At 50.5% G+C, this 18,144-nt stretch overlaps 1 protein-coding gene across 1 annotated transcript in view; it reads left to right on the top strand.

Annotated features, from left to right (window-relative positions):
- THBS3 (thrombospondin 3) overlaps positions 1–18,144 on the top strand; it is a 66,860-nt gene that overhangs the window by 35,183 nt on the left and 13,533 nt on the right. Inside the window, exons 13-20 of the mRNA XM_015419109.1 lie at positions 1,120–1,227; positions 2,856–3,015; positions 4,621–4,739; positions 7,751–7,803; positions 10,739–10,932; positions 13,489–13,667; positions 16,415–16,463; positions 17,593–17,789. Coding sequence (XP_015274595.1) covers positions 1,120–1,227; positions 2,856–3,015; positions 4,621–4,739; positions 7,751–7,803; positions 10,739–10,932; positions 13,489–13,667; positions 16,415–16,463; positions 17,593–17,789 — 1,059 coding nt within the window. The remainder of the gene's footprint in view (positions 1–1,119; positions 1,228–2,855; positions 3,016–4,620; positions 4,740–7,750; positions 7,804–10,738; positions 10,933–13,488; positions 13,668–16,414; positions 16,464–17,592; positions 17,790–18,144) is intronic.

The raw sequence follows: 18,144 nt of genomic DNA, 5'->3' as shown, positions 1-18,144 counted from the left end.
TTGGAGTGAATGATGGAGGAGGAGGAGGAGGAGGAAATACTAGCCCACATGAAAAAATGTAGATAATGGGGCTGGGGATACAGCTAGGTTTGCCAGGCCCTACCTGGCAACCAGCAGGGGATGGGGGGAGGACTTAACAGGAGAGAGAGAGGAAGCCCCAGGCCATGTGGGAACGTCACTTCCTGTACACACAGGAAGTGACATCATCAAGCTGCAATGTCTCAATGACACTATGGTATTTGGGGAAAAACTAGGTAAAAGTAGCTTCTACCAGAGTTTTTGCTAGCTTGGGCCATCCAGGTCGGGGCAGAGATAAACAGAGGTGTTTTGCCATTGCCTGCCTCTGTGTAGTAACCCTGGATTCCCGTCCCAGTATTAACGAGAGCCAACCAGTGTTCCCTCTAAGCTGAGTCGGTGTGAGCTAGCTCACAGTCTTTTAGCCTCTGGCTCACACGTTTTTGTCTTAGCTCAGGAAAGATGGCTCCAGAGCAAACTAATTTATGCAGTAGCCAAATCACCTGCTCACAACTTTAATGCCAGGAGCTCACAAAGTAGAATTTTTGCTCACAGGACTCCATAGCTTAGAGGGAACATTGGAGCCAACCCTGCTTAACTTCCAGGATCTGATGAGATTGGGTTAGCCTGGGCTGTCCAGATCAGGGCTTATAATGTATATTGATAATATAAATTACTGGGCATATTTTTTGCATTAATTATAATTAATTCGTTGCTGTAGATTTTCCGGGTTGTGTGGCTGTGGTCTTGGCATTGTAGAACCTGACGTTTCGCCAGTAGCTGGGACTGGCATCCTCAGAGGTATAACACAGAAGGATGGAGTACTCTCTGTGTCGAAGAAAGATGGTGTACTCTTGACACAGAGAGTACTCCATCCTTCTGTGTTATACCTCTGAGGATGCCAGTCCCAGCTACTGGCGAAACGTCAGGTTCTACAATGCCAAGACCACAGCCACACAACCCGGAAAATCTACAGCAACTAATGAACTCCAGCCGCAAAAGCCTTCGACAACATATTATTAATTTGTCAACCAACGATCTGTCTTCGTCTAAGGCAGCCCCTAATATCTTTTGTCACACACACACCCCTCTGACTTTACACAGGACAACTGCCGGTTTACACCAAACTCGGGTCAAGAGGACGCAGATAACGACGGCATCGGGGACCAGTGTGATGACGATGCAGACGGTGATGGGATCAAGAACGTAGAGGTGCTCAGTTCTCAGCTTCCTGGTCAGCCTGGGTCGAGGAATGGGCAGGGCCGGCTCTAACCAATAGCCAGTGCAGGCAGCTGCCTGGGGCTCAGGCCCGTACTTACAGTGGGGCATTTTGGGGCCATGCCCCCTTTGTTAAAAGCCCCGCCCCACAAATATCCATGCCAGAAACCTTATTGGGGGGGTAATTTTTTGTATTTTAAATATGTGCGTGTGTGTGTGTGTGTTTGTGTGTGTAGAAATCTTATTTTTGAGGCGAGACCCCCGCAGGCAGCAATACCATGGCTTGCCCTCGGGCTTTCCTCTCCCTCCCACTGGGGAATTCTTGGGGGAGGGCATCATGGGACCTGGGAAAAGATGGCTCAGGGGGCATTTAAAGGCCTTTCGAGAGTTCCACAGGGCAAGAAAGCTTAGAAGGGCACTCAAGAGCGGCACCTTCAATACACCTCCCACAGTCCCCCTTTCTGCTAGCCCCTGTCCTGCTGTATACCACCTAGGCAGGGCTTTTTTTGTAGAAAAAGCCCAGCAGAAACTCATTAGCATAATAGGCCACACCCAACAGCAGGAACCCATTAGCATATTATGCCATACCCCTGACAGAGCAGCTCATTAGCATATTAGGCCACACCCCCATGTTACCAGAACTGTGGTCATCCAGCCTTTTGCTTCTTATTCTGTTTACCTTGTTTGTTGTCAAAACCCTGGGCTTTTTTTTGTAGCAGGAACTCCTTTGCATGTTAGGCCACACACCCCTAACGTAGCCAATCCTAATGAGTTTCTGCTGTTGGGTGTGGCCTATTATGCTAATACATTCCTGCTGCTGGGCGTGGCCAACTCAGGAGCCAGCCGGAACTCCGTTCCTGTGCGTTCCTGCCCAAAAATAGCCCTGCACCTAGGTCATGGTGAGTCTTTCCAAAGCATTCCCATGAGCCTTTGGGAAACATGCAAATTACCATGACCTAGGAGGTACACAGCAGGACCGGGGTAGCAGAAAGGGGGATTGCGGGAGATGTACTGAAGGGGCCACTCTTGAGTGCCCTTCTAAGCTTTCTTGCCCTGTGGAAGGGAACTCAGAAGGCCTTTGAATGCCTTCTGGAGGCAATTAAACACCCTCTGAGCTGTGAGCTGCTTTGTTCTAGGAACTATTGTGCTCGCTGCCCTGTCCTTTGAAAGGAAGGGCTAGAAACAGGCTCGGGGCCTCCCCCTTTAAAGACAGGCATTCAGATTAGTTTAATTAAATGTAGTTTAACTGCCCCCTTAACATTTAAATGCCCCCCCACACAAAAAATCCTGGATGCAAGCCTGCTGGGGGCCTCAGAATATCAGGGGCTCACAGATCAGACTCCCACTCGGGCCTGGTTTCGACAACCAACCGAGACCCCGGCCGCAGTGAAGCAACTTTTGGCTCCGCAGGCGATGCTGAAAATGCCAAGTTCAGTCCCCAGTTTAAGGGTCTCATGCGGTGCAGGCTGGAAAAGACCCTGGCCCGGTCAGAGGAGACAGTGCGAGACTCGACGGTCTGACTCTGTATCAGGAAGCTTCTTACGGTTGTTATCTGACCCACACCCCCCCCACGGTCAGTGTGGCGTACATAATCTTTCTCTCTCTCTCTGTCACCGATGCAGGACAACTGCCGTCTTTTCCCCAACAAAGACCAGCAGAATTCAGACACCGACTCGTTCGGGGACGCTTGCGACAACTGTCCCAACGTACCCAACAATGATCAGAAGGACACCGACGGCAACGGGGAGGGCGATGCCTGTGACAACGACATTGACGGGGATGGTGAGGGCACTCAAAGGAGAAGAGCCAGAGGGGGGATACAGGGGGGGGCTCTTTGGACGGCACAGTTCAAGGGGCTCCCCGTCCCTAGAAGCAGCACGTGGGTCTGGACCACCGGCCCTCATTCAGCCAGGAGGAGGCAGGAGAAGAGGGAGGGTAAGTTGCTTCCTCCCCGCCTCTCCCCACCCCTGCCTGCCTGGGGCCAGGGAGGGCCTTCGCAGGGCTTCCTTGCACTCCCGCCGGCCTTGCAGGTCCACCGCCGGGTCCCTCATGGGGCTTGGCAGTGGAGCTGCAAGGCCGGTGGTGGCGGCTGGGACCATTGGGGGCGGGGTGTGTGGCCTTATGACACATTTCCGGTGATGTCAGGGGGTGTGGCATATGCTAATGAGTTATGCTAATGAGTTCCCCTAGCTCTTTTTCTACGAAACGACCCCTGGTCTGGACTCTTGTGTGGCCCAAGCAAACTGAGCAGCTGCCCTGGAACTGTCTGACAAGCGGCACTGACCATTTGCGGTTCCTTGGTGGGACAGGCTTCCTCGGGAGGTGGTGGGCTCTCCTCCTTTGGAGGTTTCCAAACAGAGGCTCGATGGCCATCCGACAGCCTTGTGGATTCTGTGAACTTGGGCAGATCGTGAGAGGGAGGGCAGGAAGGGTCGCCTCGTGGACCTTCCTTACACGCCCAGGGACAGTCGCCACTTTGGGGTCAGGAAGGAATTTTCCTCCAGGCCGGTTTGGCCAGGGATCCTGGAGGCTTTTTTTGTCATCTTCTGGGCATGGAACAGGGGTCACTGGGGGCGTGGAGGGGGAGGTCTTTGCAAATCTCCTGTGTTGTGCAGGGGTTGGACTAGATGGTCCTGGAGGTCCCTTCCAACTTTATGATTCAGTGACTCTGTGAATATGAGGGCAGTTCTCAAAAGAGCTCTCTCAGCCCCACCTCCCTTATAGGGTGTCTGTTGTGGGGAGGGGAAGGGGAAGGGATTGTAAGCTGCTCTGAGACGCCTTCCGGTAGTGAAGGGTGGGTTATAAACGGGTCATTTCCTGCGGGAGCGCACAGGAGCGGAGCTCCGGCAGTAAGGAGCACAGGGGGTGGGCACATGCAACAAGCCCCGGCCACTGCTCCCAGCAGCCCTCAGCAAGAGGCAGCCAGGTAAGTTGCAGAGCCCCCCCCCGGGCCGCCTTCAGGTACAGGCTCTCCCTCCTCTGTGAGGGCAGATCTGCAGTCCAGTGGAGCCTGAGCAGTGGGTGTTGCCTTCTGACACACTTTCGGTGATGTCAAGGGGTGTGGCATATGCAAATAAGTTATGCTAATAAGTTATGCTAATGAGTGCCTGCACCTCTTTTTCTACGAAATGACCCCTGGTTATAAATCCAATCTCCTCCTCCTCCTTCCTAACTCCATATATACTGAATGTCCCTCACTTTAGCGGTGACTCTGTCCAGTCAAAAATCTGCAACGATACTCCTGAATAACATACAAATAAGGCCAAACAGGAGGCAGTAGTGCTTTCAGGTGCGTGGGCAGGCAGGAGTCCAATTCAATAGTTTTGCTGTGAGTCAGAGTGGGGCAGTGGGCTGAACCTTTAATTGTTCCTTTCTCCCCTTCTACAGGCATCCCCAATGGACTAGACAATTGCCCCAAAGTACCCAACCCACTGCAGACAGATCGGGATGAAGATGGGGTGGGCGATGCTTGCGATAGCTGCCCGGAGATGAGCAACCCCACTCAGGTAGGAGCATTTGGTGCGGGGGGCGGAGGGGGGCATTGTACTCCACAGGGCCAAGGAATGATAGCCGGTTGGCTTGCTAGGGGCCGCAGTGGCTCAGAGGTTAAGATGCTGAGCTGAAGACTGGTAGCTCAGCAGCTCAAGACCCGAGTGCCGTGTGACAGAGTGAGCTCCCGTCTCTGGCCCCAGCTCCTGCCAACCTGGCAGTTCGAAAGCAAGAAATTGCAAGTAGATAAATAGGTACCACTACAGTGGGAAGGTAACAGCATTCTGTGCGCCTTGGTGTTTAGTCATGCCAGCCACATGACCACGGGAACGTCTTCGGACAGTGCTGGCTCTTCGGCTTGGAAATGGGGGTGAGCACTGCACCCTAGAGTCAGATTCGACTGGCTTTCGAGCAAGGGAATGCTTTACCTTTAGGCTTGTTAGACTCTCTCTAGAAGCTAAAATGACTAAACGTGGGCTGCTGTCCTTTGATCACATTATAAGAAGATGGGATTCACTGGAAAACAATAATGCTAGGAAAAGTGGAAGGCAGCAGGAAAAGGGAAGACCCAACAGGGGGGGCGTTGACTCCATCGAGGAAGCCACAAAGGCCCTCCGTTTGCAAGACCTGAGCAAGGCTGTGAATGAGAGGGCATTTTGGAGGTCTAATTCATAGGGTTGCCATAAGTCAGAAGCAACTTAATGGCACGTAACACACACACAGAGAGAGAGAGAGAGAGAGAGAGAGAGGCTTGCTGGGGTTAGAAAATTCTGGTTCTGAATCAGGGAACGGATCATACCACATTGAGAGGGGTGCTCTTCAGAGCTGGAGATAATAATAATAATAATAATAATAATAATAATAATAATAATCTTTCAATTTATTAATCGCTCAATCCTGCAGAGCTTGCTGGCTCTGAGCGATTTACAGTTACTCATATACACACAGATCTAACAATGATTCAGAGGGGTAAGGAAAGACAACATATAAATCTTTAAATCACACACGTTCGCAGCCGACGGGGAGTTTGTTCAGCTGTAGGGTCAGACATGTTCCAACGGCATTTTCCCTCGGCATGGCTTGATGTCGTCAGCTTTCTCCAGGACTGCTTCAAGTTGCAGTGCAGCACTGCCACCGCCTGGCCAGACAGCCCGTTACAGGCTTTCTTGATGCCGAAGAGTTCTTTCTAGGCTTTCGATCTTACGCACTGGACATTCCGTTCGCCGGCTAACACCTCCCCCACTGGGGGGTTTAGTGTGCCCACCCTCTCTAAGGAGTGGTACCCATTTTATCTACTCGCGGAAGCTTTTGAACCGCTGGGTGGACGGCGAGCTGGGGACAAGGCTGGTAGCTCACACCAGCACGGGGCTTGAACTGACAGCAGTTCTGTTCAGCTCAGATGTTTTAACCAGAGGATAAATCCCCTGTGCCACCGCTCTGGCCCAAGGATCTTGCAGTAGAGTTTGGCAATGGGGAGAGAACAGAGGGAGGAAAGCATTGGAGATGCCAAGATCATTTGAGAGGAACAGGGGTGATCTTAAATGATTCTCGGGCTCTGGGCAGAAGTCCAGGATGGGGCCCCAGAATCACTGCCCCTCCCCATGCCAGGGCCAAGCAAGGGGCAGCCGGCAGGAGGCACTGCCGTCAGAAGCCAGGTGCCCAAGGTCCAGATGGGACAGTTGAAGGCAGCAGTGGGTGGAGCTTACTCAGTTGCTTCTTTTCCCCCTCGGGTCAGTCCCCATTCCTCACTGCAGGGCCCTGGGCAGGTGCCTTGGTTGCCCATTGGGTAATAGAAAGTTTTAAGTCGGCTGCTTAACAAACGAGTCAGAGAGTGATTCAGCAAAAGATTCAGCTTTATTCAGCAACTCGTAACTCAGCTCCAACAGATCAACTCGAATAGCCAGCACCAGGGCTATTTTTGGGCAGGAACGCACAGGAACGGAGTTCCGGCTGGATCCCAAGTTGGCCACACCCAGCAGGAACTCATTAGCATAATAGGCCACACCCAACAGCAGGAACTCATTAGGATTGGCTACATTCGGGGTGTGTGGCCTAACATGCAAAGGAGTTCCTACTACAAAAAAGCCCTGGGTTTTGACAACAAACAAGGTAAACAGAATAAGAAGCAAAAGGTGAGTGTGGCTGGATAACCACACTTCTGGTAACATGGGGGTGCGCCCTAATGTGCTAATGAGCTGTGCTGTCAGGGGTGTGGCCCAATATGCTAATGAGTTCCTGCTGTTGGGTGTGACCTATTATGCTAATGAGTTCCTGCTGGGCTTTTTCTACAAAAAGAGCCCTGGCCAGAACAGCCTTAGCACTGAAGCTGTTCTTCTTTTAAACTCTCCCGGCTAATATAGCCACGCCCTATTTTACAATACCAACCTATGAGGTTGTACGGATAAGGACCAATCACAAGTGTTCCGTCTCATGGAACTGGATGTTGGTGATTGGTGGTCTCTTCCTGGGCTACCAATAGTAATTGAGGGATTAGGATCCTAGCCCAGGATGAAGCTTCACATGGTGTTTCAATCACTGCGTTTACATACATACATTGGCACATTGAATACACCACAGAAAGGAACATGAGCAAATTGAATTCCATGTTCCATGTAGATAAAGGTGGGTGAGGAGTTATGGAGGCGGGCAGAGCTCAGATGGATCGGGTGCAGGCAGAGCATCTCCAGCGAACTCTCCTAACTGGAATTGTCTTGCGGAGTTTCTCCTAAAACGAACTTTTGCTGGGCCCTGTCATTGGCAGAAACTGTAGCAGAGCCTCCAGCACAGAGGAGGTGATGTGCAAATACCCCAGCTGGCAGCATGTTTAAAGATGTCAGTGAGACTTTTTTAAAAAACTAAATGACTAAACTGATTAAGCTAACGAATAAAATGCTGAAATGGCAGAATTGGAAACCTAACGAAACTGAAGTGGGGAATTTCATTTTGGTCAAAAGCTGATTGCATTGTGGGGGGGGGGTTGCATGGGCCGGGTCTCCAGATCTCACCTGAGCCCCCTGGTGTCTTTCAGACAGATGCAGACAGTGACTTGGTGGGTGACGTGTGTGACACCAACCAGGACAGGTAAGTGTGATGCAAACAGAAACACAGGGAAATAGGGTCTCTTCAGTGCTGGCTCATTTTATGAAATATGAGCCTTATCTTCCACAAGGAGGTAAATGAAAGGGAAGCTACAGTTAAATTTGAGCTATATGTACCTCCTGCTCAGGCCCGTAGCTTTCGGGGACTCCGCCCCCTTTCTTAAAGGCACAGCCCCACAAGGATTTCTCCTGTAAATGCTTTTTTCAATCATTTTGAAGCATTTTTTAAAAGGCATTATGACACAACGACCTCTTCCCGGCCATTGTCATGACCGAGTTGGGGCATCCCTGTATATATTTATTTGTACTGGATTCAGATTGTTTTATTCTGAAGTAACTGATCACCTTTACTCAGGGCTTTTTTTGTAGAAAAAGCCCAGCAGGAACTCATTAGCATAATAGGCCACACCCAACAGCAGAAATTCATTTGCTTATTAGGACACACCCCTGACAGCACAGCTCATTAGCATATTAGGCCACACACCCCATGTTCGCAGAAGTGTGGTCATCCAGACACACTCACCTTTTGCTTCTTATTCTGTTTACCTTGTTTGTTGTCAAAACCCAGGGCTTCTTTTGTAGCAGGAACCCTTTGCATGTTAGGCCACACACCCCTAATGTAGCCAATCCTAATGAGTTTCTACTGCTGGGTGTGGCCTGTTATGCTAATGAGTTCCTGCTGGGCGTGGCCAACTCGGGAGCCAGCCGGAACTCCGTTCCTGTGCGTTCCTGCCCAAAAATAGCCCTGCCTTTACTTTTTCTTGGCTGACCACACTAAAAAGTAGTCTCTTTGGGGTTTATATTTCTTGTGGATGGAAGGAGGACAGCTGCCAGTTACAAACCTTTACCAAAAAGTCAGGCACCAGTGCTTGTGAAAGGCAAACAGCACAGTTCTTTATTTCACAGAAAACTCAACAGGGGGACGGGATATTTACACAGGATATTTTGTTTCTTTATAGATTAAAAACTTCACTCTGCTTTCACACAGGCTGTAGGCTCATCACTCTATGTTTGTCATAGATTGTCTTTAGTACACAGAAACCGTTTGTAATTCCACTCTCCAGTATCTGACTGTGGTTTGCCTTTGGACTTTATCTGCCTGGTTCCCGAGACTGACTGGTGCACCTACTCTGGCTTTCCTAGTCTCCGCCCAGACCTTTAGTCCTTCCTATAACCACCTTACAGATTCCCTTGGAGCAGTGTATCTGGTGTTTTGTATTTACTGAGAAGTTTTACTGCTTCTCCTCTCCGTTCATTCTCCTCTCTCAGTAGAGGGTACCAGTTAGGAACATTATTCAGCCCCAGTTTTCCTCAAACTGCTGGCTTGCTGTTTAACTCAGCTCCAGAGGCTACTTTCCTCTCAATAGCTCTTCAGCTAACTCTCTTCCAACTGACTCTGTCAACTGTCAGCTCTCAACTGTCAACTGTCTCTTACTGAGAATTCCAAGCAATCTTGCCCCCACCATTCTCAGTCATGTGTCTCAGCAGCTCTTTTGTTTACCGCTGCTGTCCACCAAACCTGTATTTCTGTGCACTCCTTTAAGCATACTGGGGTGCTGTAGTTGACTAGTTTCTGCACTGAAGAAGGGGGTTGGAGTAGGTGACCTCTAGGATCCCTTCTAACTTTGTCAAGAAACTGGTCTCCTTGGAAGAGAGTTTTTCTGCCTGTTAGCTTTCTGGACTATAGATGTCCTCACCCCCACCAGTTGGCTTGTTATCAGAATTGTTGGTTAGGCTGGCAGAAGTTATTAACTTGGAACAGCTGAGAACTGTCATCTAAAGTGGCTAACAGCTTACAATTTAGAGATCTATCCTGGTAAAAGCTTTCTGTTGGCTAAATGACTTTTTTTTTTTCTGCACTGAGAACTTCAGCCCCACAAGCCACAAAATCCCTGGCTACAGGCCTGCTCCTGCTAAGATCAATAGAGACATTGGCGTAGCACAGTGGCTAATGTAGAAGAACCCGGTTTGAGTTTAGTCTCTGCTTCTGACTCACCAGGTGGTCTTACACAAGCTACTCACCCTCAGCACACGCACAGACCCGGAATAAGAATATTGGTTTACCCTACAAAGCTGTTGTGAGGATTACTGATATATTGGATATGAAACTCTCTAACAGTGCTATATGAAATTGAAAGGGCTCATGAAATTAACGTATCAGAATTACTTGTGATGCCAAGTTGAATTCTGTAGCGTGCATAAGTTATGCAAATTATTTTGCATACTGTATGGTTCATATTTCGTGGGTAGCCCAGGTTAGCCTGGTCTCATCAGATCTTGGAAGCTAAGCAGGGTCGGCCCTGGTCAGTACTTGGGTGGGAAACCACCGAGGAAGCCCAGAGTCACTCTGCAGAGGCAGGCAATGGCAAATGACCTCTGAATGTCTCTTGCCTTGAAAATGCTACAGGGTCGCCACCAATGCTCCCTGTAAGCTGCGGAGTCTTGTGAGCAAAAATTCTACTTTGTGAGCTACTGGCATTAAAGTTGTGAGCAAGCGATTTGGCTACTGCATAGTTTGCTCTGGAGCCGTCCTTCCTGAGCTAAGACAAAAAAATGTGTGAGCCGGAGGCTTAAAAAACTGTGAGCTAGCTCACACTATCTCAGCTTAGAGGGAACACTGGTTACCAGTGGGCTGCAACTTGACAACAGTTCACAAACATTTCATGCTAGTCAACGGGTAGGGCAAACAGGTATTCAGGGCCCTGGAAATCTTAGTGGGCTTCTTGTCTGGCTTCCAAAGTCTTACCAGGAAGATTTTGCAAATATTTCCTATCTTTGCAACAAAAAGTACTAGGTACTTGTTCCTAGAAAAATCTCAGTGAGCTGCTCTCCCCTCCCCCCCACAACAATTACAGGAGGGCTCTTTTTGCATATACCCCCTTAGCCTCACTCACGCGACTCCTTCTTGTCTTGTCTAGTGATGGTGACGGTCATCAGGACACCAAAGACAACTGTGCAGAGATCCCAAACAGCTCTCAGCTGGACTCGGACAACGACGGGCTGGGGGACGAATGCGACAACGATGACGACAACGATGGCATCCCTGATTATGTGCCCCCCGGCCCCGACAACTGCCGCCTTGTGGCCAACCCGAACCAGAAGGATTCGGACAGTGAGTGCCGGGGGAGGAGGGGTGGTGCTGGATTCTGGCTTTGCGCAGGTTATTGTTCCAAAGCAAGAGGAAAAACAAAATCCGAAAGTTGGCTCGGTTGATCTGAATACTGAATATCCCTGTTCTGATTTTGAGTTTCCCTTGTGGGAAGAAACCCGTGAGTCTTCCCTCTGGGATCGGTTCCTCTTTTCATCAGCCAGATTTATCCCGTGAAAATCAGGTGGCCTGGATTTTGAAGAACATCTGCAAAAAGTTTCTGATCTTGTAAAGCCAGCGGTGCCCAACCTTTTTCAGCCTATGGGCAGCTTTAGAAGCCTAAGACAGCATGGCGAACACAGCCACAAAATGGCTGCCACAGGAGGCAGAGCCCGTCGCAAAATGGCTGCCGCATAGGGTTGCCAGGTCCCCCTGGGCCGGTGGTGAGGGATGGGGGGGAGCGGGGCTGCCAGATCCAGGTTGGGAAATACCTAGAGATTGGGGGGTGGAGCCTGGGGAGGGCAGGGACTTCAGTGGGGCACAGTGCCTTAGAGTCCGCCCTCCAAAGCATCCGTTTTCTCCACGGGAACTGATCTGGAGATGAGCTGTAATTCCAGGGTATTCCCCAGGTCCCACCTGGAGGCTGGCATCCCCACGCGCTGCAGCTTACCTCCAGTCGAACAGTGAAGATTCTTGTGCTGCTGCCAGAGCGATGTTTTTAAAGTCTGCGCAGCCAATCAAATCTCTGTCGGCCAATCAGAAGCCTTGTTGGGCAGAAGCCCCACCTCGGCCCACCCACTTTCTCAAGGCAGGCGCCAGGAAAGGTGTCAAGGGGCATTGTGAGGCCCATGGGCACCATATTGGAGACCCCTATGTTCAGCAGTGCTAGTCGTAAGTCACCCATTTGGATACTGGGAAACTAAAAATTACCCCGGCACCAGGGTTAGGGCTGCCAAGTGGGGGCGGGGGGTGGGTAAACCCCCGCTTTGGAGGCCCGATTTCCGCTGCCACCGCGGAATCGGGCCCTGGGGGGAACCCCGCCCCCTGGAAGCGCAGCGTGGCTGCGTCACAGGAAGTGACACAACCACGTAGATCACATTGGGGGCGTGGCCCCAATCGTCGGTGGGAAAACTCTATGGTTTTCCCTCCAACGATTGGGGCCATGCCCCCAACATGCTCTACGTCGTCCGTCACTTCCTGTGATGTTCTGGCGGCGCGCGCGCGCATCCGGAAGCAGCTCCCGGACCCCGGCGACGCTCCCTTGCCGGTGAGTCCGATCAACTTGGCAACCCTAACCAGGGTCCATTCTGGAACTTCCCCCCACACACACCTTCAGCAGCTGCTTTTTGAGCTTTGGTCACACAGTTGGAACACCAAGTCGTGGTTCACCAACATCACGTTGGTTTAGACTCAAGACAGACTAGTATCCACTGTCTGGTCTGTACTGCCTCCAGGTGAGGTTGCGGCCTTGCGAGACTGAATGCTCCTCCAGACTATTGAGTTGAATGTGAAAATAAATAAATAAAAATCGTTTGCCTTGGAAGCACAGGAGTTTTTTCACAGCATCCCCGATCCTCCACGGTTTCCCAGTTAAGGGGAAAATGCTGTTCAAACAAATTACAAAGATGGTCTGACTCCAATGGTTACAAGAGAAAGAAATTTTACTTACAAAAATTGCACATCTCACATGACATATTCCTGTAGGTACTTTTAACTTATTGCGAACAGATTAACTCCAAAAAAGGTTAACTTGCTATGGCCTATTATGCATGGGTGTTTCCCCTCGCTTTCACCGTGCATGCCCATCGGGTTTCAGTGAAAGTGGAAAAACAGAGAATAAATCCCGCTGACAGCAACAAAATGAAATTGTGATGCAAAAGGCACATGATTCATATATCAAATTACTTCTGTCAGCAATGAAGTCTCATAAATGGGTCCTTAGAATGTCTTAGAGCTAGTGTGGTGTAGAAGAAGAGGAGGAGGAGGAGGAGGAGGAGGAGGAGATTGGATTTATACCCCGCCCTTCACTTGGAGTCTCAGAGCGGCTTACAATCTCCTTTCCCTTCCCCTCCCCACAACAGACACCCTGTGAGGTGGGTGGGGCTGAGAGAGCTCTTGACAGAAACTGCTCTTTCAGGAACAGCTGTGCCAGAGCTTGTGACTGACCCAAGGTCACATCAGCAGGTGCAAGTGGAGGAGTGGGGACTCAAACCCAGTTCTGCCAGATTAGAGTCCGCACACTTAACCACTACACCAAACTGGCTCTCTCGGTAGTAGTTAGCAGGTCGGACTAGGATCTGGGACACCGAGGTTCGAATCTCCACTTGTGCCGCAGTAGCTTGTAGGGTGACCTCGGGCCAGTCTCACACTTTCAGTCTAACCTACCTCTCAGGATTGTTGTGAGGATAAGATTTCTTCACTCAGATGGTGTAGGATGGGTGGCCGGGTACTTCAAGGAGTGAGTGGATTCCTGAACCCCTCTAATGCGTGCAAATGCATGTGCATATGGTATAGATGGTCATTGCATAGTTCTTCAAGCATTTTTCCGTGTACATTTTGCAACACATCCCTTACCTGCAGGTGACGGCATAGGAGACGCATGCGAGGAGGACTTCGACAACGACACGGTCGCCGATCCGATAGACGTGTGCCCGGAAAGCTCTGAGGTGACGCTAACCGACTTCCGCGCGTATCAGACGGTTATCCTGGATCCCGAAGGTGACGCCCAGATCGACCCCAACTGGGTGGTTCTCAATCAGGTACAGTGAGGCGTGTTGGGTTTCGTGAAATGAAAAATCCACACACTTGGGGAATTTGTTGTTGTTCAGTCGCACAGTTGAGTCCGACTCTTTGTGACCCTGTGGACCACATCATGCCAGGCTCTCCTGTCTTCTGCCATCCTCCAGAGTTTGCTTAATTTCGTGTTCAGTGCATCGAACTTGGGAAACGGGGCTGCATAAATGGAACTCATTTGTTCTCCCCGGGGAAAGCTATTCATGGTCAAAGGGAGGTGGAGCTTACAGGCTACCTTGACAGCAGGCACACCATGTAGGGCAGTGGTGGTGAACCTATGGCACGGGTGCCAGAGGTGGCACTCAGAGCCCTCTCTGTGGGCACGCGTGCCATCGCCCCAGCCAGGCCCAGACCATCATTAAAGTGTCGAATTCTCTGCCAATTAATTTTAAGTAAATGAAAGCATTTGGGATTGCTTTCCTTACTTTGTTTGGAAGAACAGCTCTGACAGAACTATGGCTTGCCCAAGGTAATCCAGCAGCTGCTCGTGGAGTGGGGAATCAAACCTGGTTCTCCCAGTTTAAGAGCCTTAACCACTACACCAAACTGGCTCTCTAAATTGCTGAGACATCTGACCAAATTTTCACACCGTATTTGATGATCTATGCCAGTGGTGGTGAACCTATGGCACGGGTGCCAGAGGTGGCACTCAGAGCCCTCTCTGTGGGCACGCGTGCCATCGCCCCAGCCAGGCCCAGACCATCATTAAAGTGTCGAATTCTCTGCCAAATAATTTTAAGTCAATGAAAGCATTTGGGATTGCTTTCCTTACTTTGTTTGGATCATCTTAAGTTAATGTAGGAGTTGTTTTTTTCTAAAGTAAAACCTCAGTGTTCAGGTTAAATGGCCGTGTTGGCACTTTGCGATCAATAAGTGGGCTTTGGGTCGCAGTTTGGGCACTCGGTCTCTAAAAGGCTCGCCATCACTGATGTAAGGCAAATTGGTTGGCAACGTATTTTTCATATGAGCCATATTTTGAATTGAGGAAGGGGCAGTGTTGTTTTCTCCATGCTCTAATGTCCCGGCAGCAGCACAAAGTAGCCAAAGGGCTCTTTAACCCCGTCTTTTCCATTCTGAACAGCAGCAGAGGCCTTGGGAGAGCCCTCCTCTTATGTACTGTAGCTGCTCGTTTCTATGTGCCCTTATATTTCCTCCCACACAGGAGTGAAGAGCTAGGGTTCCCATTTGCCGGCTTACGGCAAGAGACCTTTGGCCAACTGCAGCCCTTACCCACCGATGTTCGGCTGATCTGTGGATGGAAATGGGTACACAGCATGATCATCCTGTGAAAAGGGAAAATAAAGTCTTGCCTACTTACAGGAAGTTCTGACCATAGAGTTCTATACAGTTTCTGCCCATCGCTAGAGCGGCCTCAGTCACTTTTGAGTAGCTCTAGGAACCACCAGGAACTCTGTGGTCAGGACTTCCTGTGAAGTAGACAAGGCCTTATTTTTCTTTTTAAATTTTTCTTCTGGGTCACTGCAGCCCCCTCAAGCCTCCTGCTGGTTGCAAGGCCCTGGCAACCAGCTTGATGTAGTGGTTAAGAGCAGTGGACTCTGATCTGGAGAACCAGGTTTGGTTCCCCACTCCTCCACATGAAGCCAGCGGGGTGACCTTGAGTCAGTCACTGTGATGTATTCAGTAGCTGCCAATGGAATACATAACTGTATGTGAACCACCTCATTGAAGTGCTGTGTTAAGCTTCGTCCTGGGCTAGGATCCTAATCCCTCCAATCCTATTGGTAGCCCAGGAAGAACCAACCAATCACGTGCAATCAAGCTCCCTGAGCGGGAACGTCTGTGATTGGTCTTTATGTATATAATCTTATTGGTTGGTATTGTATAGTAGGCGTGGCTACATTAGCCGGGAAAGTTTAAAAGTGGAACAGCTTCAATGCAAAAGCTGTTTTGGCTATCTGAGTTGATCTATGTTGGAGTTTGAGTTACGAGTTGCTGAATAAAGCTGATCTTTGCTGAATCACTCTCTGACTCGTTTGTTAAGTGGCCGGCTTAACAGTCACAGTTCTCTCAGAGCTCTTTCAGCCCCACCTACCTCACAGGGTGTCTGTGGTGGGGAGAGGAAGGGAAGGTGACTGTAAGAAACTCCGAGACTCCTCCAAGAGCCAGTTTGGTGTAGTGGTTACGACCATGGACTCTAATCTGGAAGAACTAGGTTTGATTCCCCACTTCTCCACATGCAGCTGCTGGTGTGACCTTGGGTCAGTTACAAGTTCTTTCAGAGCTGTTCTCTCAGGAGCGGTCCTCAAAAGAGCTCTCTCCGCCCCACCTACCTCACAGGGTGTCTGTTGTGGGGAGGGGAAGGGAAAGGAGATTGTAAACTGCTCTGAGACTCCTTCAGGTAGTGAAGGGCAGGGTATAAACCTATTCTCCTCCTTCTCCTCCTCCTCCTTTGGGTAGTGAAGAGTGGGGTATAAAACCAACTCTTCTTCTTCTTACAAGAGCTGAGGTGTGTCGCAGAAGGGCCAAGGCCTCTGAGGTTCACACTTGGCAGGGAGGGGTTTAAAGAGTCGTTTGCTCCTTTTTCAGGTGGGAAAAATCGCTGAGAAGCATCAGAGGTCTGGATCTTTGGACAGAAGTGTCACGCTTGGCAGATCATGGGGGCTGGACCATTCCCCTGGGTGGCCACTTGCCTGTGCTTAATACAGAGCTTCCTCCTCTCTGACGCTCTCAACATCTTTCTTCCCTCTCACAGGGCATGGAGATTGTGCAGACGATGAACAGTGACCCAGGCCTGGCAGTAGGTAGGAACCACTTTTCATGTACCCACCTTTTTTGGAACAGACGTATTAGCTTGGATCTTGCGGAAAGCGTGTGTTTGTGAGGAAAGGATTTTTCCCACCTTCCCCCTTATCCCCCACAGTCCCCTGAGAACTTCACCCTGCTGATACTGGAGGCTGCGAGACTCAAGTCAACAAAAACCTGTGCGGCCTGGGGGGCTGCAGTGAGGAGGGGGGAACCAGATGAAATCACCCTCCCCGTCCTTCTTCCCTCAGCAGAAACTCTGGCAGGTCAGGAAGGGTGCTGCCCTGACCTGCCTCCTCACTGAAGGCCCCTTCCAGCTGCATTGTGGGAAATTTCTGGAGATTTGAGGGGAGTTGAGCCTGGGGAGGGTGAGATTTGGGGAGGAGAGGGACCTCAGCGGGGTATAATTGTTGGCAGAGTTTAAACATGCAGAGGAACAGAGCACCGACTGTTTAAAGAAAATAATTTGGTTTATTAAAGAGGAAATAAACTCTGATAGAACAGAGGAGAGGCGGAGAGGCTTAACTAACTGACTAACTGCTGTGAGAGGCAGGAACGAAGAGGGGAGGGCTCAGTCGGAGCAGGAAGTCTCCAAAGAGCCAATCAGGAGACAGCAAGGACATAATTTGAAATTGTGGGAGGTCCCTAATCTAGCTATGCTAACTAGCAGTCCTTCAGCTGTCCCCCTGTAAGGCGATCTTCAGATCTTCTTCAAGTAGGTGCATTGTAGATCTTGAATATTCCAACAGTAATGCCGTAGAGTCCACCTTCCAAAGCAGCCATTTTCTCCAAGGGAACTGATAATTTGAAGTCTAGAGATCACTTATAATTCCAGGAGATCGCCAGGCCCTACCTGGAGGTTGGTAACCCTGTGAAACACACTGCCTCCATCGCTGCCACACAGACTCTGCTCAGCCCTGACTAGCGGCAGTGGGAGTCCACGGGGGGAAATGCTCGTCGGTCCTCACGCTGATGGCCACGAGTGAGCTGCGCCCTCGTGTTCCACCACTGCCTTTCTCGTTGTGCTGCCCCAGAGAGTTCGTTGGGTAGCCTGGCGGGAGAACCAGCCTCCCCCTTCCCCTTCCCGGCCAGATGTCCGCTAACCCCCGATCTCCCACCCTGCGGCAGGGTACACGGCGTTCAACGGGGTCGACTTCGAAGGCACCTTCCACGTGAACACCATTACCGACGACGACTACGCGGGATTCATCTTTGCCTACCAAGACAGCGCCAGCTTTTACGTGGTCATGTGGAAGCAGACGGAGCAGGTGTACTGGCAGGGGGGGGCCCTCCGGGCCAATGCTGAACCGGGCCTGCAGCTGAAGGTCAGAGAACTTTCCCCTTTTGGATAACACGCTATCGTTTTAGCTGGCTCCCGGTTCCTGGGGGTTATCAAGGGCAGAGGCCAAACTGAGCAAAAAAGCCGAAGCCCTGTGGGACGGATGTTTCCTTGCTCTGATTCCGGCCTCCTGTGGCATGCCACCGGTCCGATTCTCTTCCAATCACCAGCAGAAGAAGAAGAAGAAGAAGAAGAAGAAGAAGAAGGAGAAGAAGGAGAAGGAGAAGAAGGAGAAGGAGAAGAAGAAGAAGAAGAAGAAGAAGAAGAAGAAGAAGAAGAAGAAGAAGAAGAAGAAGAAGAGATTGGGACCGATTTCCCACAAGCAGCTGCACCGCCCTCGC

Source organism: Gekko japonicus, unplaced genomic scaffold (assembly GCF_001447785.1).
Source record: "Gekko japonicus isolate JY-2015 unplaced genomic scaffold, Gekko_japonicus_V1.1 scaffold25, whole genome shotgun sequence".
NCBI classification, from domain to species: Eukaryota; Metazoa; Chordata; class Lepidosauria; order Squamata; family Gekkonidae; genus Gekko; species Gekko japonicus.
This window is presented reverse-complemented; position numbering and strand designations above follow the sequence as displayed.